Source organism: Chlorocebus sabaeus, chromosome 14 (genome assembly GCF_047675955.1).
Source record: "Chlorocebus sabaeus isolate Y175 chromosome 14, mChlSab1.0.hap1, whole genome shotgun sequence".
NCBI classification, from domain to species: Eukaryota; Metazoa; Chordata; class Mammalia; order Primates; family Cercopithecidae; genus Chlorocebus; species Chlorocebus sabaeus.
The window spans coordinates 75,372,485-75,399,100 of NC_132917.1; the positions used below are offsets into that span (position 1 = coordinate 75,372,485).

Genomic DNA, 26,616 nt, shown 5'->3' on the forward strand with positions numbered 1-26,616 from the left:
CTCTTGAGTTCCAGATATGCGAAAATCCAACCCTACAGAGTAACAGTAACATCATAAGGAGAAAATGTATTTTTGTTTATGTATCAGCTTTCTATAAAAAGTTCCTGATTCAGAAATGCACTTTTCTCATTCGAGAAATTCACCTGGAAATACCCAGATATCGCCCTGAATGTCCACGTTTTTCTATTCTAAAATATCTGCCAGATTTAGTGTTATAACAGGGTATAAGGCCTCAGAAACTTTCCATAAAAAGACTAGAGACTGGCTAAAAACGCAAATTTTCAGGACTTTAGAGGAAAATTTTTAGTTAATCATCTTGTCTTTTTTGATAATGTGGAGCTAGTTGCGTGATTCTGGTTCTGAATGGAATCCCTAATATGGCCCCTGGCCTCAGGCCCAGATAAACCTTTCTTCTGAGAGCCTCAGCGGTTCATTGTGTTCTTCAAATAACAGCTAGAAGTGAAGTTATTTTTAATTTCACTGTCACCACCAGTAGGCTCATCTCTACCTACCACTGAAAGAAAGAAAATGAAAAGGTAATAAATGGTTAGGAGAAGAGAGTTTCCTTTTTTTCCTTCTATTTTATTTTTAATTGAATTTTTTTTTTTTTCTTTTTGAGACAGAGTCTTGCTGTGTTGCCTACACTGGAGTACAGTGGTGTGATCATAACTTACTGCAGCCTCAAACTCCTGGGCTAAAGTAATCCTCCCACCTCAGCCTCCTGAGTCGCTAGGACTACACGCATGCGTCATAACACCTGGCTAATTTTATACTTTTTTTGTAGAGACAGGGTCTTGCTATGTTTCCCAGGCTCATCTCCTGGCCACAAGTGAGTCTCCCTAAGTGCTGAGTTACAAGCATGAGCCACCGTAGCCAAGACATTTTTGTATATTACTTCCCTATCTCAGTAACTAAATGATGGTTTTTCCCATAGACAGGAGATAAAGTGTGTCTGAAGGTCAAGTGTCTAGATGATATGAGTGAGACTGAGATGGTCTTGAAAGCAGAAATAATGGAATATATGATGTGACTATTTTGCAGACACAAGAGGCATACTTCCAATGTTTAAGTTTTAGAAGTTTACCTTTATTTGTTCAACCCTTGAGGGACTGAGAACCTGTATTTTATGAAGTTAAGAATGGCCATTGCAGTTCAAGAAGAAACGCCAAGGCCTTCAAAACCTGTAAGAATTTGGTAACATTCTGATGCTAAATCCAACTTGAAAAAATGCACTGCAAGCTCTATCACACAGCCACATCTAAGTTAATGTAGGAGATATGGGAGAGACTCTAAAATTGAAAGAGACGAGGAAATGATTAATGGTAGAGGAAAGAATAAATGAAATCAGGTAAAACAGAGCTTCACACACTTAAGAAAATTATCTTCATCACAAACAATCAATGCCTTGGGAATCTGTGGAACAGCATGCTGCAACGGGCTGTATTTCAAATTCTCTGAGACTTTATGCATTACTTTATTAACTCAAAAAACATTTGAGGAGACATTGCTATGAAACAGGTCCTGCATGTGCACTGAGAAATCAGAGGTGAGAGACAGTATAGCTGTCAGGGGCTTAGAGATTAGAGGACAAAGACAGGTACCAAAAAATCACATACAGTGTGTGTGTGCAAGGAGCAGTGGGGATGCAAAGGAAGAATTGACTCTATCTGGAAAAAGAAAGAAGGATATTCTGGTTCCAGGGTGAAAAAGAAATTCATATCTTTAAAATTTACAAAAAAAGCCATGAGTTTTCAAATTTGCTGTTGACATAGGAAGACTATCACTTCGAAGGCTGATATTTTGGTGCTATTTTTAATGTTAAGTTTAATATTTAGGACAAGGAATGTATCCTGATGTACACCGATTTGGGCTGTGATATGGTATGGCTGTGTGTCCCCACCCAAATCTCATCTTGAATTGGAATCCCTACCTGTCAAGGGAGGTACCTGTAATCCCCATGTGTCAAGGGAGAGAAGTGATTGGATTATGGGGGCAGTTCCTCACATACTGTTCTCAAGATAGTGAGCTGATAGTCACGAGATCTGACGGCTTTGTAAATGGTAGTTTTTCCTGTGCTGACACATGCTCTCTCTCATCTGCCACCTGCCTGCTTCCCCTTCTGCCATGATTGTAAGTTCCCTGGGACCTCCCCAGCCATACAGAACTATGAGTCAATTAAGCCTCTTTCCTTCACAAATTACCCATTCTTGGGTATCTCTTTATAGCAGTGTGAAAATGGACTAATACAGTAAATTGGTAACAGGAGTGGGGCACTGCTATGAAGATACTAGAAAATGTGAAAGTGACTTTGGAACTGAGTAATGGGCAGAGGTTGGAATAGTTTGGAGAGCTCGGAAGAATATAGGAAGATGTAGGAATGTTTGGCCCTTCCTAAAGATTTGCTGAATGGTTTTGGCCAAAATGCTGATAGTCATGTGGATAATGAAATCCAGGCTTAGATGGGCTCACATGGAGATAAGGAATTTATTGCAAACTGCAGCAAAGGTCACATTCACTCTCTCACCTGCTGTCATGTAAGATGTGCCTGCTTCCCCTTCTACCACGATTGTAAGTTTTCTGAAGCTTCCCCAGCCATGTGGAACTCTGAGTCACTTAAACCTCTTTCCTTTATAAATTATCCAGTCTCAGGTATTTCTTTTTAGGATATTTAGGGTACTTCTTTTAATACAGGTTGGCAAACAATTAAAAGATTGACACCCCATATTTGATCACAGTTTTTCAGAAGAGTTCATTTTATAATTTGTGCAATCTCAACATTGGTGGAGAAGATAAGGAAACATGGGAAATGAGGCTAATTTTGCTCTGCTCAAAGCTGATTAGAATAGTGAGTTTAGCTGCCTTTATCAGAACTGTTATTCTGATAAACATGATACTGAAGCTTTTGTGACAACTATGATCATAGATGGAAGCTATTGCCTGACTCACTTTACTTCAACAAAGTAGAATGTATGTATATATGTAAATAAAATATTAGAATAAAAAGGGAGAAGTACCATTAAAAGCATATAAATAAATTAGAAACTATTCAGCACAAGGAGCAAAAAGGCAAGAAACACGTTAACTTTGAATGTTCATTACCGTGAATTATTATAAGGGGGAATGAATGAATATCCTTTGTGAACATAAGGTAACTCCAACTGAAGCATAAGAAGTTAAAAGTAGTCTCTTCCGGTTGCGGGACACCGGGCGTAGAGGGCGGTCGCCGCGGGCAGTGGCGGCAGAATGTTGGCTACCAGGGTATTTAGCCTAGTTGGCAAGCGAGCAATTTCCACCTCTGTGTGTGTACGAGCACATGAAAGTGTTGTGAAGAGCGAAGACTTTTCGCTCCCAGCTTACGTGGATCAGCGTGACGATCCCTTGCCGGATGTGGTCCATGTCAAGCACCTGTCCGCCAGCCAGAAGGCCTTGAAGGAGAAAGAGAAGGCGTCCTGGAGCAGCCTCTCCATGGATGAAAGTCGAGTTGTATCGCATTAAGTTCAAGGAGAGCTTTGCTGAGATGAACAGGGGCTCGAATGAGTGGAAAACGGTTGTGGGCACTGCCATGTTCTTCATCGGCTCCACCGCGCTCATTATCATGTGGCAGAAGCTCTATGTGTACGGCCCCCTCCCGCAAACCTTTGACAAAGAGTGGGTGGCCATGCAGACCAAGAGGATGCTGGACATGAAGGTGAACCCCATCCAGGGCTTAGCTTCCAAGTGGGACTACGAAAAGAACGAGTGGAAGAAGTGAGTGAAGCTGGCCTGTGCCTGCCTCTGTCACCTCCATGCAACTTCGTGCCTATTTACTGGAAACCTGTTATGCCAAACAGCACTACTGCTAATCAATGATCAGTTTACCTGAAAAAAAAAAAAAGTTAAAAGTAGTAAAGGGAAATGGTTACCTAAATAAGAGGGTTACTCTGCTCTATAGAATTCCCTTTGAAGTTTTAGGATCAATTTTACTCATGAAGAATGAGTTAGGAATAAGCCTGTCGAAGATAGAGTTGGAAGCAAAGACTTCAAGAGCCCTTCCAGCCTTCAATTCAGGGTTGTATTTCATCAGCCTCTCTCTCCTAATACAAAATACAATGTGGATGTTCCTGGACAGTGAGTGGCCCACTGTGTGGTCATTCAGAAACCCAGGCTTCTTCCATTTTGTGACTTCACCATCTTCTAGAGCCTCAGAATTCTTTGCTGAATCTTCTGCATCTAGCCAGCAGAGAGGATAGAAGATCATATGAGCCAACCAACGTCGAAATGGCAAATGTCAATTAGGTAGGCCTGCCACATTCCATTGGCAAAACTGTCACACAGCCACATCTACCCAAAATAGTGTCTTGGAAATATAGTCCATCTATGTGTCCAGAAAGCAGAGAGAACAGGGTTTGGTGAATACAATATAGTCTTTACCACAGTTCAACAAATATCTGCTGAAAGCATGTGATGTGTGCATCCTGCTGGGACCTAATAACAAGGCGACTCCCTGCCTTTGAGGTACAAGTGAACAATTTCACAACAGTATGGTAGGAACAAGGGGCATAACAAGCACAGTATATGTGGAAACTTAGAGGACAATACTTAGCGCAGCCTGGAGAAGTCTTGGAAGGCTTCCTGTAGAGGAAACACTTGTGCTGAGTCTTGAGGATAGGTAGAAAAGTGGGAGAAAGAGGGGAAGGTATTTTAGACAGACGCAACAATTGAGATAAAAAGTGTGGAAGAGAGCTATAAGCCATGCGATATTATCAGAATGTAAAGGAATGAGCAAGGAGGACAGGTGATGAAGCTGCAGGAGCCTTCTATGGAGAGCCTGGTATGTTATGTAGAAGTATTTGCACATTTTTAATAAGCAATGGGGAAAAAATGGGAGATTTAAAAGAGAGATTGGTATATGAGCAGCCATGCATTTAATAGAGGTCACCTTGGTAGCTGTATTCAGTATGGCTTTGCCGGTGGCAAGACTTAGGTAACAGTTTGGAGCCTTTTCCAATTGTTTAGGCAGGAGATGATAAGGGCTTAAACTAAGCTGTACAGGAAGAATCAATGTAAGAAATATTAATGACTTAAAATTGGGAAGATTGTTAATTGTTATACGTGAAACTTCAAGGACAAGAAGGAAACTGGAATGGTCCCAGGCTTCTAATTTGGGTAACCTTGTAACTTGCCTTGTCATTAACTGTATTAGTCCATTCTCACATTGCTATAAGAACTACCTGAGACTGGGTAGTTTATAAAGAAAAGAGGAATAATTGGCTCATCATTCCACAGGCTATATTGGAAGCATGGTTGTGAGGCCTCAGGAAACTTACAATGAGAGCAGAAGGTGAAGGAGAAGCAGGCACATCCTACATGGCAGAAGCAGGAGGAAGAGAGAGAAGGGGTGGGTGCTGCAGACTTTTAAACAGCAAGATCTCATGAGAACTCTCTCACTATCATAAGAACAGAAAGAGGCAAACTCGCCCCTGTGATACAATCACCTCCGACCAGGCCCGCCCTCCAACATTAGAGATTACAAATTGACATGAGATTTGGGCAGGGGCACAGATCCAAACCATATCATTAACTGACAGAAAATATAGGTAGAGACATAGGTGTAGGGGGAAGATGAGTGCAGTTTTGGGAAGTTGTCCAGCTATCTATTGTAAACTTAGGGGCATACTGCATGTAGAAATGTTTGTTCCTCTATCCTTTGGGAACAGTAATACATTCATAACAATGCTACATGTAAAAAGGACTCCTCAGGGTGGCCAACCTTAGGGTAGAGGTTGTATGGTAGTATATTTCTCCTTCATAAAAGTGGGAATATAAACTTAGTGGCATAAAAATATCACCAATTTACTGTGTTCATGGATTCTGTGGACTAGGAAGTTGGACAGGGCTCAGCAGGGGTGATTTATCTCTATTCTACAATGTCTAAGGCTTTGGTTGGAAAGAATCATATGGCTGGGGGCTGGAATAACTTGGAGATTTCTTCACTCACTGCTGGGGCATTGGTGGAGAGGACTGAAAGGCTGGCTTTGGCACTATCGAATGTCTAGCAGCATTCCTAGCCTCTAGCCACTAGATACAAATAGCATCCCACCCACCCAGCAGTAACAACCAAAATGTCTCCCTGACACTGCCAAATTTATCCTGTGGGACAATTGTCTCCTGTGGTTGAGGTCAGTGGGGTATATGAGTCTGAAACTTAGCCAGGACTGGAAAGAGATTTTTCAAGTCATCAGTGTGCAGGTGGTCTTTAGAGTCACTGCAATATATGAGATGTCTCAGGATGTAGGGTGAGAAGACCCGCGCTTCAAGGTGAGAAGGATGGACCTATATTGAAGGGGCTGAAGAAAAGAAGATAAAGCATTAAGAAAAATAAAAAAGAAAAACTGTGAGAGAGAGTAGGAAAACCAAGAAAGACAGAAAGGAGTGGTGCAGTGGCTATTGCGAGTGCCTGCCTAGCATCCTTTCTCCACGTTCCTCTTAGAGAAGCTCAGTCTCTTGACCACAATGACTGGTGATTTCATCCATCGACCTACACAAGCCAAGCCATAGAGTCCTTCCTGTGATTTTATATGTTAAGCCACAGAATAAGGTGTTTCTTTTCTCTTCTGTCCTTATTTGAAACTATGTAAATCCCGAAGTCCCTATGGTGTGCTCCCTGCCACATGGCAAAGGTTCATCTGAGTGCGTTTAGAGATGCCATGAGTTGAAAATGACCACCTGTCCCTTGCAGATCAGGAAGAGGCTCTTAAGGGAAGTTGGTGGGAGCATTAATGCCTGAAGAGGATTTATTGGGCTCCTAAGTCATCTTTACTTCAAAAGTTATCTCAGAATTTTGTCCACTAGTGCTTCTTTGTGAAATTTCCAAAGACCAGGAAACCTGCACCAAAAAAGCATCCCTTCCACATTGTGTCTTGCTTCTGACTTCTGAGCTAAACAAGCCATGAACCTGTGCCAAATATGCACATACATAGTGGGTGAGCTGTGTGTGGGGCTTGATCAGAAGCAAGCACCCGAACACACTATATTGCACAAGTGTGTTACAGTTTCATCTGCAGTAGAAGACAATGAAACCAGCGGCAGAAGGAAGCAAAATGGAGAGCTGAGAAAGAGCAACTTTTTGGTAGCATTGAAGATCCTGGATCCAGTCATCTCTGAAGCCTCAGATCCAGCCATGACCTTCCAGTTGTGTGGATCAATAAATGCTCTTAAGTGGAGTATCTTTCTGTTGCAAATGCAAGTGTTCTATTACAGAAACTAAAACCAGGTGTGAAGCGATAACCCTAAAATGTGGAATTGGTTGAATCAAGATAGGGAAGGTTGAAAAGCTGTAATCCTTGTTATATGAAAGTGAAGCAGCTGCTACCTAGTGTATTTTATGCCTCAGACAATGTCCCCACCACCATAATTACAAGAACATTATGGACTTGGTCAAAAGGATATGGGAGTGAGAACTGAGACAGGCATATACCCCGGAGCCCTCCCAAACACCTCAGCTACTGCATTCCCTACCCAATAAGGCTCATAATCCCCCCCCATAATCAGCTTTGATGCTCCCTGGTGATGGAAATCAGCTCCCAATTGTTCCATTTTTCCAAGAGGTGGAGACAAGGATAGATGACATTAATCTAAAGCCCAGAGGAATCGGATGATTCCTGCAATTGTTGCTAAGGGACTGAAACCACAAGGGCAAGGATCCAGATTCAGAGATGCTGACTCAGCAAGATTTTTGGCACTTGTAACTAGCCAGCCAATGTTGCCAGCCACCCAAAATTATATAATCGGGCCAGCGACTGAGTGTTTCAGGTGAACTTTATTGCCCCCTTGGCAAGCAGAGATTATGATTATGATTATTCAGTTCTTAAGACAGCCCTCCAAGAGTCCTTACAACAAAAAGTGGGTTGCTAAAGCAGTAGAGACCTCACCGGAGGAAGTCTCCTGACCATCCTCTTAAGTATGGTGACAAAGTCAATGAACAGGGGAGACCCTCGCAGCAGGAAGGCCCTGGAGCACCCAGATAGACTGACTAGGAACCCACTCCACAGCAAAAGAAGGGAGTAAACAGAGAGACAGGTCTCACTCTTCCTGTTTACCAGCCTAGGGGATGTTTTGTCCTCTGTAACCTATTTCTAAATATGGCAGAGCCTGGCTTCTCTTCCTTCCCTACCAACTTCTTTTAATATAAGGGCTACCATCTTATTTCTAGCTTTAGGTAAGTCTTCTATTCCTCTATCTGCTTAACAACTATAGCAATCATCCATATAACCTACAAAAAGTGAAAAGCCCATTATCACACAGGAACCATCTCCCCACTCTAATCCTGGAGGGGGCCTGGCAAAAGCCCATACCCATGTATATAAAAGAGCTGTCATTTAAGGTAAGGGTAACCACAGAGACAGACATGAAACCAAAAAGGTTTTATGTAATGTTTATTTTTTTAATTCCCATCCTAACTTTGTCTTTAATCCTTACCTCTCATTTCCATTCTTTTCTTTGAAATTCAAACTTTTTTTAAAAAAACAAAGTGTTTAAAATCACAATTATCTAGAATCATAATAAAATTTTCTTGTCTCCAAAGAGGGGGAAAACACACCACTTTTATTTTTATGCAGCATTTTCAAATATGCATGTCAATATATATTTTATAAACTATTTAAAATAAAAACCCTTCATCCTTTGAGGTTGACATTTTCTAGTTCACTGACACATCTCCCATAATACAATAGTTCTATTCATTTTTCATGAATGAGATGGGAACTATACTAAAAAATAGGATTTTAATCCCTGAGGTGCCAGTTAAAATGGACGGCGTTGCCCTTGCAAAACGAGATTTTAAAAATCAGCCTTAAATAATAAGCATGGATCACGCTATTTGAATCCGAATCACCTCCATAGCATGGAGTCATTTAGGAAATTGCATTTATTGGGTTAAGTTCACCCCGCTATTCCAAGCCCTCATGCTATAATGATCTTTCCTTTTGCAAAGGAATAACACATAGCAAGGAAGTCTGCAGAAACTTCTGAGATCCTCAGAAATCAAGAGAAACCAAAGTCGCGTTTCTCTGATCTCCATCCACAGTGTTGGAGAGGGTTTTTCAGCACCATTCCAAGACCTGGAAGATTGATGAACTGCTTTGATTTTTCTACTTCTCCATACATTTGGGTAAAAAGGAGCAATCCCCCTGGCTAGAAAAGGGGCATGTCCTGGTTTTTCTCTGAAATCACAGTATTAGCAGAGCTGGGTTCAGTTCCTTGTGCCCACTGTCCCTGCAGATCCTCTCCCTTCCAGGCGGCCTCCAGTGGTGTCCGGGGGTCCTACTGCTCCCTAATAGTAGCGGTTCAGGCTCCTGGTCCCGGGCACCTCAGGCTGGCCATTCATCCAGATCTCCCTGATGATGCGCTCGCGCTCCTCCAGCCGCTGGGCGCGCTCCAGCTCCTCCGCGGAGGTGAACACGTTCTTGTTCAAAGTTCTCTCGAAGCGGCGGTGTCTCCGCACGGAGAGATCGGACGCGGTGTCCTCACTACCGTCCTCACTGTCGCTGCTGTCGCTGCTGCTCTCTCTGTCCTGCAGGAACTTCTTCTTGGGACGCCGCCTGCAGTCTGTGTGGCAAGAGATCCTTATCACCAAAGCAACCAGGGTCAGCACCAGCCCGATGCATACGCCAGAAACAAAGTACAGAGCTGCTCGCTCAGGATTTTCTGGAGGAAGAAGAGGAAAAGCAAGCATTTGAGAGATGACAACTCCACATGCAGAGATCCAATATGACTCCAGCCTACACCTCTCACCAGGCTCCAAAGTTTTGATGGTTACAAATATTGTCCTCCCATGTGACATATTTTATAATGTATTCAAAATATAATTAACAAATGGTGAATCCGTAAAAGTATATGAGATTCTTTCACTCTTCTTGCAACTTTTATTTAAAGATTCTTCCCAAATGAAAAAGTAAAAGAAAGAAAAACAGTAATTATTTAGCACCTACTGTACACAAGCAGCTTTGCTTAGGTATCATTTGTTTAAGAGATGTACCTTATCTAAAGCCTCTTTTCACCTAGACCAAAACATCTTTACTTGTGAATTTGCTCATGCACCCCAACTGAATTCCCCTTTCATCACAGTCGCAGACAGCTTCTGAGATGAACCCCATCTCCTAGTATTCACACCTTTGTGAAATCCTCTCCTCTTACGGGGTGGATCTAGTGACTTACTTCTAAGAAATACAGTTGACCCTTGAACAACATGGGTTTGAACTGCACAGGACACTTATACACGGATTTTTTTCAAACAAACATGTGGATCGAAAATACGTTATTTGCGAGATGAGAAATCCACACATAAGGAGTGTCAGCTTTTCAAATATGTGGCTTCTGCAGGGTCAACTGTAGAACTTCAGTATGCATGCACGGATTGGGGTATGCACAGGGATGCTGGAACCAATCCCCTGCATATACCAAGGGTCGACTGTAGGATATGGCAAAAGCAATGGGTGATTCTAAGATTAGGTTACATAAGACTGTGATTTTGTCTTGTTCTCTTGCTCTCTCCCTCTCTGGGGCTCTTCTTACTTGCTGGTTCTGATGAAGCCAGCTGCCATGTGTGAGCTGCCTTATGGAGAAATCCCAGTGACAAGGAACTAAGGGTGACCTCTGGCCAACACCCTTTGAGGAACTGAATGGCGCCAACAGCCGTGTGAATGAGCTTGGAAGTGAATCATCCCTCCATCTAGTCTTGAGGGGACCACAGTCCCGGCCTTGCAGCAGCATTTGAGAAACCTTGAACCAAGGATCCCAGCTAAGCCACACTCTATTTCTGATCTGCAGAAACTGGGAGATAATAAATGTGTTGTGGTTTCAGCCACTAAGTTTTGGGGTAGTTTTGTAAAAAGCAATAGTTGCAATCAGTCACACATTGAAAGCCAGTATAGGTAATTAGGAGTGGCCTCAGCAGGTTAACTGATAGGGGAGGAGAAATTTGAGCTCTTTCCTTGGTGAGAGAAGATAACAGTCATTCTGTTGATGATCAGTATGCTTAGTGGGCCCAGTTGTGACCCCTGTAAGATGTGCTTAACAGAATGGGAGTCTTTAGGTGAACAACTTTCATTTCTAGGTACCTACCAGGACAAAGGAACAGGCCTGGCCTTGAGGACACTGTACCCAATGGGTAGTCTTTTATCCCTCACCTGCCTCCCACCCATTTCCCCTGAGTCCCCAGCGTCTATTATATTATTCTTATGCCTTTGCGTATATTTGGACAATTTTTGTAGGTTCTGGAGATTCAAAGACTTAAATAAGATTCAGTTCTTGCTCTCAGAATGCACCTAGTCTACTGGGCAGATGAAAGCAATGGACAGAAAATAAAATAATGGGCTGTTAATGATGGAAGCACATTGTGGGGGCAACCAGCCCTAGGAGAGAGGGAGTCATGGGGGCATTTTGTGAGCATGAGGATGAGATGGAGACACTTGGACCAAATGCTAGGATGATTAGGTAAATTCAAGCCTACTGAAGACCAATGTGTTCCCCCTTATATGGCAAGTCAATACTAACCTACATGCTGGTCTAGTGGCTTGTTCCCGGTCACGTTCACAAAGGTAACGGCATTAAGTTGTGTTTTCTATTTCTGTGTGCTACTTATTAGGATTCTTTTCAATTCAAATACAAAAACTTCATTTCGTTTCACCCTGGTTCCAGATTGTTAAGATTTTTTATAATCTTGATGTCGTCATCTAAATTAATCTCTCTGACTACACATTGGATACAGTGTACACTGCTCTGGTGATGGGTACATCAAAATCTCAGAAATCACCACTGAAGAACTTATCCAGGTAACCACAAACCACCTGTACCCCCAAAACTATTGAAATAAAAAGAAAAGAAAAAACTATTGTCCAAATGTGTTCCTAAAATTTCATGAAATCCATTACATCATCAGCCTCAATCTTTAAAATAGCCCACTTATTTCTTTCTTCTCCTCCTTTCCTCCTTTGTTGGTTGTCTTTTATGAAATAAAATACAGAAGTAAAAAGAGGTACTGTTACATCCCTAGGCCACATGACCAGGTAGAAAGGCCCAAGCAAATAAACCCAAGTCTGTCCAGTTTCAAAGCCTATTCCCTTCTCATCATTTCCTAGTGCTTCCATGGCATCGGTGCCAATGCTGAGGGGCCATATATTACACAAGGCTGTTGGGAGGATCAGTGTAGATAATGCATGTGAAAGTGCTTGGTAAACGTCCCTTTCTGGGTAAATAAAAGGTGGTCTTGTAAGATCTAGCTAGAGCAATCAAGCAAGAGAAAAAAATAAAAGGCATCCAGATAGCAAGAGAGGAAGTCAAACTATCACTCTTTGCAGACAATACAATTCTATACCCAGAAAACCCTAAAAACTTTGCCAAAAGGTTCCTCAAACAGATAACTGACTTCAGTAAAGTTTCAGGATGCAAAATCAATACAAAAATCAGTAGCATTTCTATGCACCAACAATGTCCAAGCTGAGAGCCAAATTAAAAGGTAATTTCATTTATAATTGCCATAAAAATAATAAAATACCTAAAAAATAGCTACCCAAGGTGAAGGATCTCTACAACAAGAATTACAAAACACTGTTGAAAGAAATTAGAAATGTCACAAACAAATAGAAAAATACTCCGTGCTCATGGATTGGAAGAATCAACATTGTTAAAATGGCCATACTGCCCAAAGCAATTTACAGATTCAGTGCTATTCCTATCAAACTACCAACATCATTTTTCACAGAATTAGAAAAAAAAAATCATTCTAAAATTCATATGGAACCAAAAGAGGGTTCAAATAGCCAAAGCAATCCTAAGCGGGGGGGCGGGGGGGGGGGGGACAGAAAAGCCAGAGGCATCACACTACCCAACTTCAAGCTGTATTGTAAGGTTACAGTAAGCAAACAGTATGGTAGTGGTACAAAAACCAACACATGGACCAATGGAACAGGATAAAGAACCCAGAAATAAAGATGCACACCTATAGCCATCTGATCTCTGACAAAGTCAACAATAACAGCAAAGGGGAAAAGACTGTCTATTTAATAAATGGTTCTAGGATAACTGGCTAGTTATATGCAGAAGATTGAACCTGGACTCGTTCTTTTTACCATATACAAAAATTAACTCAAGAAGGATTAAATACTTAAGTGTAAGACCTAAAACTATAAAATCTCTAGAAGAAAACGTAGGAAATACCCTTCTGGACACTGGCCTTGGCAAAGAATTTATGGCCAAGTCTACAAATGCAATTGTGACAAAAAGAAAAACTGACAAGTGGGATCTAACTAAACTAAAGAGCCTCTTCACAGCAAAATAAACTATCTACAGAGTAAACAGACAACCTACAGAATGGGAGAAACTATTCCTAAACTATGCATCTGACAAAGTCCTAATATCTAGAATCTATTTTAAAAACTTAAACAATTGAGTAAGCCAAAAATAAACAACTCCATTAAAAATGAGTACAGGACATGAAAAGACACTTTGCAAAGAAGACATACATTCAGCCAACAAATATATGAAAAAATGCTTAACATCACTAATCATCAGAGAAATCAAAATCAATATCAAAACCACAATAAGATACCATCTTGCATCAGTCAAAATGGCTATTACTAAAAGTAAAAAAATACCATGTTGACAAAGTTGTGCATAAAAGGGAACACCAGGCTGGGCATGGTAGCTCACACCTATAATCTCAACTCTTTGGGGGCTGAGGCAGGCAGATCACTTGAGTTCAGGGAGCCTGAGACCAGCCTGGGCAACATGGTGGAAAACTCATCATTACAAAAAACACAAAAATGAGCCAGGCATGCTGGTGCACACCTGTAGTCCCAGCTACTTCTGGGGTTGAGGCAGGAGGATCACTTGAGCCAGGGAAGTAGAGGCTGCAGTGAGTCAAGATTGTACCACTGTAATCCAGTCTGGGTGAAAAAGTGAGATCCTGTCTCAGAAAAAAATAAATGAATAAAGTAGGAATTATAAATTATTCAGCCCCTGTGGAAAGCAGCATGGAGATTTCTCAAAGAACTTAAAACAGTACTATGATTTGACCTAGCAATCCCACTACTGGGTGTATATCGAAAGGAAAATAAATCTTTCTACAAAAAAGATACCTGCACTTGTATGTTTATTGCAGCACTAGCACTATTCACAATAACAAAGACATGGAATCAACCTAGGTGCCCATCAACAGAGGATTGGATAAAGGAAATGTGGTACATATACACCATGGAATACTAAGCAGCCATAAAAGGAATAAAATCATGTGTTTTGCAGCAACATGGATGCAGCTGAAGGCTATTATCTTAAGCAAATTAACACAGGAATAGAAAATCAAATACTGCATGTTGTCACTTATAAGTGGGAGCTAAAAGCTGGGTAAACATGGACATAAAGAAGGGAACAATAGACATTAGGGACTATTAGAGGGGGAGGGTGGGGTGGGGTAATGGGTTGGAAAACTACCTATCGGGTACTATGCTCACCACCTAAGTGATGGGATCATTCGTACACCAAACCTCAGTGACATGCAATTTACCCATGTAACAAAACTGCACAGGTAACCCCAAACCTAAAATAAAAGTTAAAAAAAAAAAAAAAATCCAATAAGGACGGGATATGAGAACCTTCTGTGCTACCTCTTCAATTTTTATGTTAATTCAAAACAGCTGTATACAATGTGTATTTTTTTTAAAATCTAGCAACACTGTTTCAGGAAAAGATCTGTTTTAGATATTATTTAACAATTAGCTTAATGTCTCACCATTAGATGGAGATGCTGTTTACTTTTAAAAGTGAACCAAATGTTAAGTTGTCAATGTATCTGTACATCTAGTTGTAGCACTACTGAGTGCACCACACACACTTTTTTTTTTTTTTTTTAAAGATGGTCTTCTCAGAACTCATTTGCTTACAAATAGCATATTCCTATGCCAGGCGCTATGGGATCACATCAAAGGCCCCACCTTTATCTTAGGATTGATTTTTTCCCGGAGGAAATAATGACCAGAACAGTCCATGAACTCCACACCAATCTGCATTTATTTGTGATTTGCTCATGTCTGCCTGATTATAATTAACATGCACAATGTGTACAAAAACATGCTATCTGATGACAGGCTGGAATGGGCGTAAGTCTTATCTAGATTCTAGAGCAACTTAGAAAATTCTTAAGCCCTCAGATAGAGAGAACATGTCTTGGGGCAAATAAAAGCCCTGGACTTGGCCTCCCTGGATTGGGTTAAATCCAATAATTTGCCTTTCTTTTGTAAAGTGGGAGGAAGGCATCGTCATTTATTAGTTAAGTGACCTTGAGCCAATCACAACCTCACTGGACCTTCAAGCCTGACAGGAGAAACGGACATGCAATAAACATAATTGGAATTGAGCACAACCGAGTGAAATAGTGGAAGTGGGCATGAGATACCACTGGGGCAGTCTCAGAGAGTACAGAATTGGAGAAAAGTCAGTGGGCACAGGAAATGGAAAACCAAAAAGCCATAAAGGGTCAGTCCAGAGTGGTCTTTACAAAACCTAGTTCTAGTGATAATTCAAAAGTCAAAATCACTGGGATAAAGCAAAATGAAACCCATTTGCTGGAGAAATGGGTTCTGCTGTTTATCAAGATAAAATATCTCCCAAGGGTCAGGTCTTGGACCTGTCTACTTTGTCCAGAGTTCCCTAGGAGCCCTTTTCCTCTGAAAGAGCCTTGACTCTGTCTCAGAAATCTGCTCCCAATTGCTAACAGAATTGATTTTCTGCCACTAGTTGCATCAGGTAGGAATAAGGTCATTCTACTCAGGGTGACGGCTGGTTAGCTAGCCCAAGGTGCTGCCTCTGCCCACAAACTCATGAAGCCATCAGGCCACTGACTATGCCTTAGTCCCTGTCGGTCTAAAAGGGCCTGAGTTTCATCTCACCGCTCAGCCTTACTCAAGATAAGCAGTCTTCACAGTGGGAACATGTGCCTAAGAGGTGAACAGGCACAGCTGGTTTTAAGGAAATCTATTTCTAGACCTTACACAGCCATTTTCTTTATTCTTTCCTATATTGGATCTGCCTGAGAAGGTGCCTGTGGTGGAAAGCACAGGCTCACCTGCTCTACACCACCCACCACCCACTGCTTCCCCCATTTCACTAAACTTAAGTCAGACCTTTCCCCTACATCCCATCTTACTATGGTGCGCTGCCCAGAGTGCAAAAATGGCCACCAAGCAAAATAACAGTTCCAAATATTGAAATATTGATGTCAATGACAGGAGGCAAAAGCCCCTAACAACTGGTAACACATCCTTTTCCCAGTCAGTTTCCAATTCTTGGTTTTCAACAAAACTGAAGGAAGGCCTAATTAGGTTGTCAGCTGATAAATCAAAATAACTTGATGATGGATCACTCTGATTTTTGGCATATGATGAAAACTTAATTCAAAGACTGGACTGACTTAATTATAACAAAACTTCTTTTGTTTTTGTCTGCATGTTTATATGAACAAACTTTCTCAACACCCATAACTATACAAATAAAAATCAGAAATAGAACTGTCACTGAATCATGCCTCCTTCTGGCAATAAGTGATATTTATTCATGAATACATAAATACATAAACAAATTGAGGGGAAAGGAGGAAACTCATCCATCTCTTTAAGAGATACATTTCCTGTGAATTTTCATTTGTATGTTTTTTGAATTTTTATGTTTAAAAACTCCCATGTACCTTCCAACTTCATACAGAATGTAACTCACATTGATCTCATCCTCTTTTTATCTCAAACATCTAGTTATCTCTCTTACCTCTCTCTCTATTCTTTTCTTTCCCTCTCTCCCTTCCTCCCTCCCTCCCCTTTTTAACCTTCCCCTTTCTGCCTGAGGCTCCCTTCAGTCATCTGTGCACAATGCCCAGAGTCATCTTTTTGACTCACTCTTTGGCTTCTAGCCATAAATTAATTAATCTCAGCCATTCTCATGTCTCTTCCATCTCTTGCCTACTCACTGCCATTTCCCCACACCTGCAAGTTTTCTAACTCTGGATTCCATTTCCTTCCACCTTCAATTCATTTTGCACATGGATGTCAAAGCAACACTTTAAAATCTGACTCCTATTATTTGCCTTATTACTTTTACAAAAAAAAAGAGGACACTCAAGGCTGTCAAAAATCTGGTTCCAATCTCCCTTTCAATCATATCCCCGCAAACTCTTCCACAGGAGCCTTTAGTCCAGACAAGCCAAAGACTTCATTGTCCACTCTTGACCCACAAACACACCCTCCTCTTCCTGTTTATCCCTGACTGCTGGAATGCCAGAGTGTGGACCCCTTAGTGAATTTTTTCCAATAGATAATTAACCTTCAGTAAAACTGAGTCTTTCTTACATTGATGTAGTGCTCAAGTGACATGCCTTGAACTTCACAAACGTTTAATTCCTTCTTTTGACAGTATGAAACATTCTAAAGGAGTTTTCTTAGAGTTCTATTAAAGGTCACTTTATTATGAGTGTGAAATAAAAATTCTACATAAGGTTATTGTGAAAATTCTCCCCTTAGGAAAAGAAGAATTTAAAGTAATCCTGCATATACTTTGGTTTAGGAGGTATGGCTTTGAGTATATAAATTAGAAATGAGTTTATACTGCTTAGCATGCCCTGGCACCAAAAAAGGTTTTCATTTCTGGCCGGCCTTTGGCTTCGCCTCTTTAATCAAGTGAAAGAAATTGAGCCAATTATAGTTACACCACAGCTTTTCTGAGCTAGAATGAAATGAGCCAAAGAGAGGGACTGGCCCACTTCTGCTATAATGCCCTTGAAGAAGCCACACAATGGGAAGCTGGCTCTGCTCTCATGGGTAAAGGAAGGGACCTTGCAGGCAGAGTAAGTGGGAATCAGCAGGCAAAGCTCCTGTGATTGGCACTGTACATCCATTTTCTGTGGATGATCCTTCAGACCAAAGTCTTGTCCTCTGTCTCCTACACCATGAAGCCTTGAAGAGAACCTGCCTAGGTAAGCCATGATTCAGAAGGAGATACCAACACTGCATCTTCCCTCAGTTTCCTCAACCCAAAGAAGACAATTCCCCAACCAAGAGAAAATCTGCCTGGATCCCAGAGTGAGAGAAAGAGGACATGACAGAGAAAGAGTACATCAGTTACACTTGCTTTATTGCCCAACTTATGCAATAACTCAACCTCTCTTCTGTTAGTTTAAGTGTGTAGCATTAAAAGAACTTAATTTAACCAATCCATGTTGGTAGGTTAGAAATAAATTTGGGATAAGCTGTCTTTTAAAGCCTCTAGATAGCTCATGTATCCACTAAGGCAGCAAACATAACCCTGTCCTCCCTGGAGTATGAATCTGGAGCTCCATAAATCTATCTCCATTTCTTGGAGACTCCTATATTCCCTACAGGGGTTTTCAGACCATGAAGATTTCTAACATAGTAACAATGGCCACATAATCCAGTGAAATACAAGTCAAGAGAAACCTATAAATGCTGAACAGATATAGCAGAGCTTGAGTTATACTCCTTCTACTTCCCAGTCCCTTCACAAGTGGCACCTCTACATGCACCCTTTTACCTATTCTGGAATCTAAGAATGCTTAAAAATATTAGGTTATGTACAGATATACATATTGCATACATGCATACACAAAGAGACGTAGATATGCACTCATGGGGAAGAAAGGGAGAGATGAGAACAGAAAGAAAGGCAAGAGGAAAAGAGGGAAAGAGGGAAGAAGACATTAGATAGATGATAGATACATACATACATGCATACATACATAGAGTGAGTGACAGAGCTATCATTCACTGAATGCTTCTCTTTGCCAAGATCTGGAATAATTCCTTTATGCTGATCATCTGCAATACCTTCAACCATTACCACTGTTCAGCAGGGTAAGTAGGGTTACTCTTGTTTAAAAGCTGAGGCCGAGATGAGGGTGTCAAATGTAATTCTGCCTGATACTCAAAAGTTCACGCTTTGACCAAAACAGAAAACGAAATTAAAGGCAGAAAAACAAGTAATTCTAGCTTTCACATACTGCCCTCACCCCACCTATTACATAGGCCTAACATCAAAGATAGTTTCTGAACTCCATCTTGGAACCCACTGTGCTCCCTCTGTAGCTTAATGAGTCCACCTTGTCCTGTCTCCCAGATCAGAAAACATCCCCTTTGTCTCTAGCATCCAGATGTGGATTCCTGGACAAGCCCAGTAAGAGCAACCAGACTGGGTAAGGGAGTTCACTGGATCCCAAGTTGGTGACTCAGGTCTGATTTTCACAGCTGATACAATTAATGTCAAGCCTCTTCATCCTTTTCCCACAAAATTCAAAACTGAAGCTCTAAGGTGATTGTTTTTTCTCTCCTCTAATACTTTCTGCTCCAGGTCACTTCCTCTTCGCCAATGATCCACCCTGGTCTTGACTAGATCCAGACAGCTGTTAATTACCCAGGAAGCAGAGTGGGGAGGGCTATTGTCAGTTGTTTTCCCTTGATAAATAAAAATAAATGTATTGCTGTATCTTGTTTCCTGCAGGTCATTGTTTTCACGGGCAGGAAGAGGCCCTATGTAGAGGTCCTGAAGGTAATCTCATTTGCACCTTCAGAGGTCAGATCATGCCCAAGAGACTCCTTGCAGGAGAGGGCAGCAGCAGCCAGCCCAGACCAGGCCAGCTGATCTCATGCAACTGCAACCTTCTCTCTGCCTGGGCTTTCTTCTTGGCCCTGAAGCTTCCGATTCCTTGAGTGAAGAGGAAAGGCTTTTAAAATTGGTTTTGACAAATATTGCATGTTTTCACTTAAATGTGAGAGCTAAAAAATTTGATCATATGCAGATAGAAAGTGGAAAGAGAGATAACAGGCTGGGAAAAGTGAGTAGAGGTTAGCAGGGAGGATGAAGAGAAGCAGGTTACACGGTACAAACATACAGTTAAATAGAAGGAATAAATTCAATGTTTGACAACAGAGCAGGGTGACTATACTTAATACAAATGTACTGTACTTGGGTTGATAGACACCCTAAATGCCCTGACTAGATCACTACACATTATATACATGTAACAAAATTTCACATGTGCCCCATAAATTTGTACTAATAAAACACAATCTTAACCCCTCAAAATAATAAAATAAAAAAGTGGGTATTAAAGAGAATCATGGGGTTTGTGGGTAGTCAGGGAGTGCTCAGCAAAATCTCCTCTCCAAACTCTTTAGGCGCTGTAAGAACATCTCTTGCCAGGCACGGTGGCTCATGCCTGTAATCCCAGCACTTTGGGAGGTCGAGGCGGGCAGATCATGAGGTCAGGAGTTGGAGACCAGCCTGGCCTACATGGTGAAACCGCATCTCTACTAAAAATATAAAAATTAGCAGGGCGTGGTGGTGGGTGCCTGTAATCCCAGCTACTTGGGAGGCTAAGGCAGGAGAATCGTTTGAACCCAGGAGGCAGAGGTTGCAGTGAGCCGAGATCATGCCATTGTACTCCAGTCTGGGCAACAGGGTGAGACTCTGCCAAAAAAAAAAAAAAAAAAAGAACATCTCTTTATGGTATTCGGCCCCACCCCATAGAAAAGGAAAGACCTCCACTAACACTACTGCCTCTCTAAAATGCTGGAGGAAGCTTCCTTCCTTTTCCTTCCATCTCTGACTTGTTCTTCCCCAGGAAGGAGTATTGAGAAATCTCTGTTCCTACCTGTCTGGCTCTGACGTGTTCTCCTTTGAATTCACTGATTTCAGTTCATGTCCTTCGCAGGGACATAGATGAAGCTGGAAGCCATCATTCTCAGCAAACTAACACAGCAACAGAAAACCAAACACCACATGTTCTCACTCATAACTGGGAGTGGAACAATGAGAACACATGGACACAGGGAGGGGAACATCACACAGAGCCTATCAGTGGGTGGGGGGCAAGGGGAGGAAGAGCATTAGAACAAATACCTAATGCATGCGGGGCTTGAAACCTAGATGACAGGTTGCTTGGTGCAGCAAACCACCATGGCACATGTATACCTATGTAACAAACCTGCACGTTCTGCACACGTATCCCAGAACTTAAAGTTAAATTTAAAAAAAAGAAAAAATTCACTCATTTCATCCCCTCCCACAGGCAATAGACACCCCACAAGGAAGCATCCATTGCCCTGCCCCTCCTCCCAATCCACTGGCTCATTTTTCTTCCCCTGCAAGGGAAAGACCTACAATCCCATAGCTGCCCTAGAACTCAACGGACTAGGTCGAAGGCCCTGACACATTATTCTGTCCAGCATTACCACTGCTGAAATTGACACTGATGAGGTCAACTTCAAAATGTGAATGCTTTTCTGGATCCTTGAGTTTAGAAGAAGGGTGTGATTAATTAGCCCCTCCAGTCTGGGCAGCACTTTATGTGGTTGCGTTATAATTAGTTACATAACCATTATCTTTCCCGCATGACAGTGAGGATTCTGAAGGCAGAATCCATATGATTGATTCGCTTTGGATTCTCTGGGCATTCAGCACAGTGTGTTGCTCATGGTGCATATCTCACAATATTCATTGAACTAAATTATGAAGACACCATTTCCAAAAGTTCAGCTAATAAATTTGTTATATGTAGATACATATGTATGCGTATATATGTGGGTATGTGTATAAATATGTGCCAGTATAACATTAAAAGAGTAGGAAAATTTTGGGAGACTGAGGCAGGTGGATCATGAGGTCAGGAGTTCAATACCAACCTGGCCAACATAGTGAAACCCTGTCTCTACTAAAAATACGAAAAGAATTAGCCGGGCATGGTGGCATGCATCTGTAATCCCAGCTATTCGGGAGGCTGAGGCAGGAGAATCACTTGAACCTGGAAGGCAGAGGTTGCAGTAAGCCGAGATTGCACCACTGCACTCCAGTCTGAGTGACAGAGCAAGACTCTGCCTCAAAAAAAAAAAAAAAAAAAAAAAGAGTACGGAATTTTTTAAATTATAAAATCACCATAATTTCACAACCTGAATATAACTATACAGTGTGTAGTATAGTGAATTTTCCTTTGTTCTTTCTCTATCATATAAACATGCACATATTTATTCATATTTACCTGCTTATGGCCAGAGTATCTATACAGACATGTATATATAATTCATATCTTTTCCTTTGCATACACTGTACATGTACACTTCACATGTACACAGCATATAACACTGTTCAGTATTGCTCCATGGTCTCCCTCCATCATGCCTAATAATGGCTACATAGTATTCTTCCCAGTGAAAGTGCCAGTTTACAAAAACTGCTTCCTGCCTTTGGATATTTAGGTTGTTATGAGGAAATATTTTGAAAAATAATAATAGAAGAAATATTTTTGTGCTTAATGCTACTTCCTTTTTTGCTTGTTGTTTATTGCCTTGCAATGGATTCTCAGGAAAGGAATCTCTGTGTCAAACAGGATACATATTATTATAGCTCTTGATACACATTGCCAAGTGAGTTTTGAAAAGTGGTACACTAATTTATCTTGCTATCATCTGTGTACGAAAGTACTACTTTCACCAAACCCTCTTTAGCGGAGGATATTCCAACTGTTAAAAAATGTTACAAATTGTGAGCCCCTCCTTAGGGGTAGTACTGGAGGCCTGGGGTCCTGGCATTTCTCAGCCCATGCAGGAAGCTCCCTGATGAGTGTCTGAAACCATTTTTAGATTAACTTTTAGTACTCTACTGCATGCTTCTGAAACCAGAGTAGGCACAGCTTCAATCCTATGCAGGGAGGATGCACAACAGCAGAATGTCCATGATACATCTTTCTGGAGCAGCAATTTTACGGTGAGATTTGGAAGAAACAAATTTAATCATTTCCACGAGAACGTGTAAGAACTATCAAGTCTTAGGACACATGGCCAGGACCAGAAGGTGCCCAGTGACGTGCTGGGGTGGGGCCCTGTCCCACAACCCTTGGGCCAAATAAGAAGGAAAAGTAGAACCTGGGACTGAGGAAGCCCCAGCAACTCCAGACTCGATAGCCCTTTACCAAGACTCACAGGAAGAACAAAGGCAAAGGCAAGGCAAGAACTGCAGAGGAAGAAACTAGCACAGAAGTTTCCTAGGAGACTTCAACTGAAGCATCAGCAAAACTGAAAGGCTAATGCCTGTCCACACATCCAAAAGCAGATCTGTCCTGGATCTGTTTTCAACACGTCAGCCAGCTATCAGGAAACCTGAGATGTGATTCTTCTACCTGGCAGAGCCTCCCATCAAGACATAAACTGGGCTCCCTCTTACCTTATGGACAGCTGCTGTGTGGAGGTGAATCTATGGATTGGCCTCATGCTACATTCAAGCACTTTGCCTAGGACCCAACAATCATTGCCAAGATGAAAGTCAGCAGCAGGTCTGAAGTTTGCTTTCATTATGTTCTCCAGCCTGTAACCAAGACAGTAATCCTGGCCACTTCTTCAAACCCGACGCAAGGTTGTGCTAATATAAATGCAAACTCAGCTCTATGCCTATCAACCATCTATGTGGCTAGGACTGCCAACTGAGTATTCAGGCACCAGGCAAGAGGTCTTCCCAGGTTTCCAACTAGACTTTCGAGAATTTCCAAAGATAATGACTTTGCCCCTTTCAGTGCCCATCCTCCAAAAATAATCAGAGGGGGCCTCTGGAAGCCATTTAGACTCTCCAGCCTCCTCCCTAGTGAAAATGGAGTTGGACACAAAAAGGCAACCTACTGACCTCAAAGGCACCAGCCCAGATACTGAGTATAGGGGCCCCCTATGACACACCTCATCTGAGCCACATCAAAGCCCAAACTGTTCCTCAACCTCTACCATCCAGACAGCCCAGAACAGCCCTTCAGAATTGTCTTGAGATGGGACAAGAGACAGTAAAGCTGCAGGTTCAGAATGGCTGCCTCATCCCCCCTCCTGAAAAGTCTATACCTGCTGATCAGGGCCTCACACTTTAGGGAGGTCAGCCCTCCCAGTAAGTGTCCCCCTAAGAGGACCTTCTGGTCTTTTCCTCCTCTGAGGGGAGGAATGATACCCTCTGTGCCACAAAATATATAACCTCTACTCTCACATGACTTGACTGACTGATGAACGGATGCCCTGAGGAAGAAAGAGATGCAGAGGACAGCCTGTGTCGTGTCTTGTGAATTCCTGTTTCCCTAGCTGTGATGCCTGTGCAAATGGAGGAACCCCAAATAATACGGGGTGGTGGATGCACAGACACTGCCTAATAAAATTCAGTAAATTTAAATTGAATTTAAGGGGAACTTATCATATGTCATATAAAAATTTAAGTTGCTGAATTTTATAAGAAAACTGAGTTAAAATGCATAAGGGCATTACAATATAATTTTAATAGGAAGCTATGAAAATTATCCGCACTTGCTATAAATGACAGAATTTTGGGTAACTATGTAAGATCATTGATGGGCTTGAAAAGATATCCATTACTTAATTTTATCAGACATTTACTTTCAAATATTTGCTGTTAACCAGTTAACCAATTAACCAATACCCTCTCATGTTACTAAATTTTTTTTATTCTGAGGGAGCACTTCTATGAAAACAAGAGTAAGATTGTGGCTAATTTTGGTTATTAAAATGATCAAATTGTTTGGTTAGTTTATGTTATTGTTAACCAAATGCTCCTATAGATAGCATATTGTACAGATGTTTTGATTCATCCTTTTACTCTAGGTCAATTTTCTTTAATTTTATTCATCAAATTGTATTTACTATAGATAAAAGAAACATTGTAGTTACCATGTACTCTGCAGATCTGCACTCTTTAAAAATACAAATTCTCAGTCAAAACTCACACCTATTTTATAAAAATCTGGATTTTAAATAATACTTTGAGGTAATTTCTATGCACATTAATGATTTTTAAGGGGGGGTAATTCAATTCTTAAAAGAGGGGAAGTTTACATGGGTACACTGATTTGTTAAAAAGGTACAATTAAAATTGTACCTTTCAATATGTAGGCATTTTATCTAAAAAAATAATCGAAAACCTAATGAAGTGGGGGTGGGAAATGGTTTGAAGTATAGATTAAACAAAAACAACATATGACTAATAGATGTTAAAGCTGGGTGACAGGTCTATTATATTTTTTGGTATTTTGTATATGTTTTTAATGTTCTGTAATAAAACACATGAAATGACAGACTTGATCTATACTTAGTTCTTAAGATTTTGGTTACCTTTGGAAGGAGAAGGAGAATGTGATTATCAGGGGAATGAGCAAGTCTGATTCTATTTCTTGGTTTCACAAGTTTATTTTGTAATAATTCATCAGCTTTCCATAAATGTTTTGTGCATATGTTTCTGTATGCATGTTATAAATCAATAAAAATTTAAATATTAAAAAATTTACAAATTATATATATTAATACATGATTACTTATATTCATTCTATAAACATTTACTGCAAGTCTTCAATGCCTTGGGCATAGCTTAAAGGCTAAGGACACAAAGACCCTCAGCCCTCACAGGATTCACAGTATAAAGGGGAATGAGAAAACCCAGAACTACAATACCTTCTCAAATGCCCAAATTTGTGACTATCAGTTGCGGAGGGTGAGGCTCCCTCACTCCTGAGAGACTGCCTCCCTCATACCAATGTCATGGGAAATGTGATTCAAATTCTGGTTAAATACTAAATAGTCAGCATAATTGTACTTGCAGTTACACATTCAACGAATATTGGTTAAACAGGGAAAAATAATCACCCAAAACTCCTGCTCTGAAAAATATTACTATAAGCAAAGTCAAAAGACAAGTGACAAATTAGGAAAAATATCCATAATATGTAACAGACACAAAGGACTAATATAGGAAAAGTGCCTAGAAAGAGTATTAAGAAAAAGATCAATAAAAAATGAAAGAGAAATATGGACAGTTCACAGAAAAAGAAACACAAATGGCTCTTTAACATATGAAAAATGGGGACTGGCACACTATGGCTCACAAGCCAAGTCTGCCCAGCCATAAGTTTTTGTAAATAAAATTTTATTGAACACAATGATGTCCATTCATTTGTGCATTGTCTATGTCTCCTTTCGTGCGACAATGCAGAGTTGAGTTGTTAACAGCAGAGACTGGGTCACAAAGCTGAAAATATTTACTGTCTCACCCTTTAAAGAAAAAGCTTCCTGACCTCTGATCTAGAGAAGCAGAAATTAAATAGCATTTAGATATTGTTCTTCATCTATGAGATTGTCAAAGTTCAAAAGTTCGAAAACACTGTTGCAGGGGCTTCTCATATATCTTTTAAGAGCAAATTGGTAAAATTATTTAAATGATAATTTATTAATATTTTTCTCAGTTGATAATTTACACATACTTTGTTCCCACAGTTTTTCTTTGGGGCACTTATTCTACAAGAGCACTTGAACATACATGTCATAGTTATTTATTGCAGCCCTGTTTGTTGCTCAGTTTGGAAAGATTTAAACCATTTTCACTGGACTGGTTAAACTATGGATGTCCATCTATATAATGGAATAATATGTAGTTGTCTAAAAGAATGAGGAAGGTCTCCACATGCTGATCTAAAATATCTCCATAATATATCATTCAGTGAAAATCGTGAAGGGCAAAACAGTATGCATGGTGTGCTACCTGTGCATAAAATGGAGG

General features: G+C 40.9%; 1 protein-coding gene, 1 non-coding gene and 1 pseudogene across 10 annotated transcripts in view; 2 read left to right on the top strand and 1 right to left on the bottom strand.

Annotated features, from left to right (window-relative positions):
* Positions 1–3,167: 3,167 nt before the first annotated feature.
* On the top strand, positions 3,168–3,836 carry LOC103220009 (cytochrome c oxidase subunit 4 isoform 1, mitochondrial pseudogene; annotated as a pseudogene).
* Positions 3,837–5,655: 1,819 nt separating this feature from the next.
* Positions 5,656–5,791, top strand: LOC119627473 (small nucleolar RNA U109). The gene has a single exon (XR_005243662.1). It is a non-coding gene; the product is annotated as a small nucleolar RNA U109 (small nucleolar RNA).
* A 2,606-nt stretch (positions 5,792–8,397) lies between these two features.
* The window catches only part of EVA1A (eva-1 homolog A, regulator of programmed cell death), a 68,052-nt gene continuing 49,833 nt past the window's right edge, over positions 8,398–26,616 (bottom strand). For all 9 annotated transcript variants that reach the window (XM_073023113.1, XM_007970094.3, XM_073023110.1 and 6 more), the window contains one exon: positions 8,398–9,684. In XM_073023113.1, the coding sequence (XP_072879214.1) occupies positions 9,311–9,684 (374 nt within the window). In that variant the 3' untranslated portion in view covers positions 8,398–9,310. The remainder of the gene's footprint in view (positions 9,685–26,616) is intronic.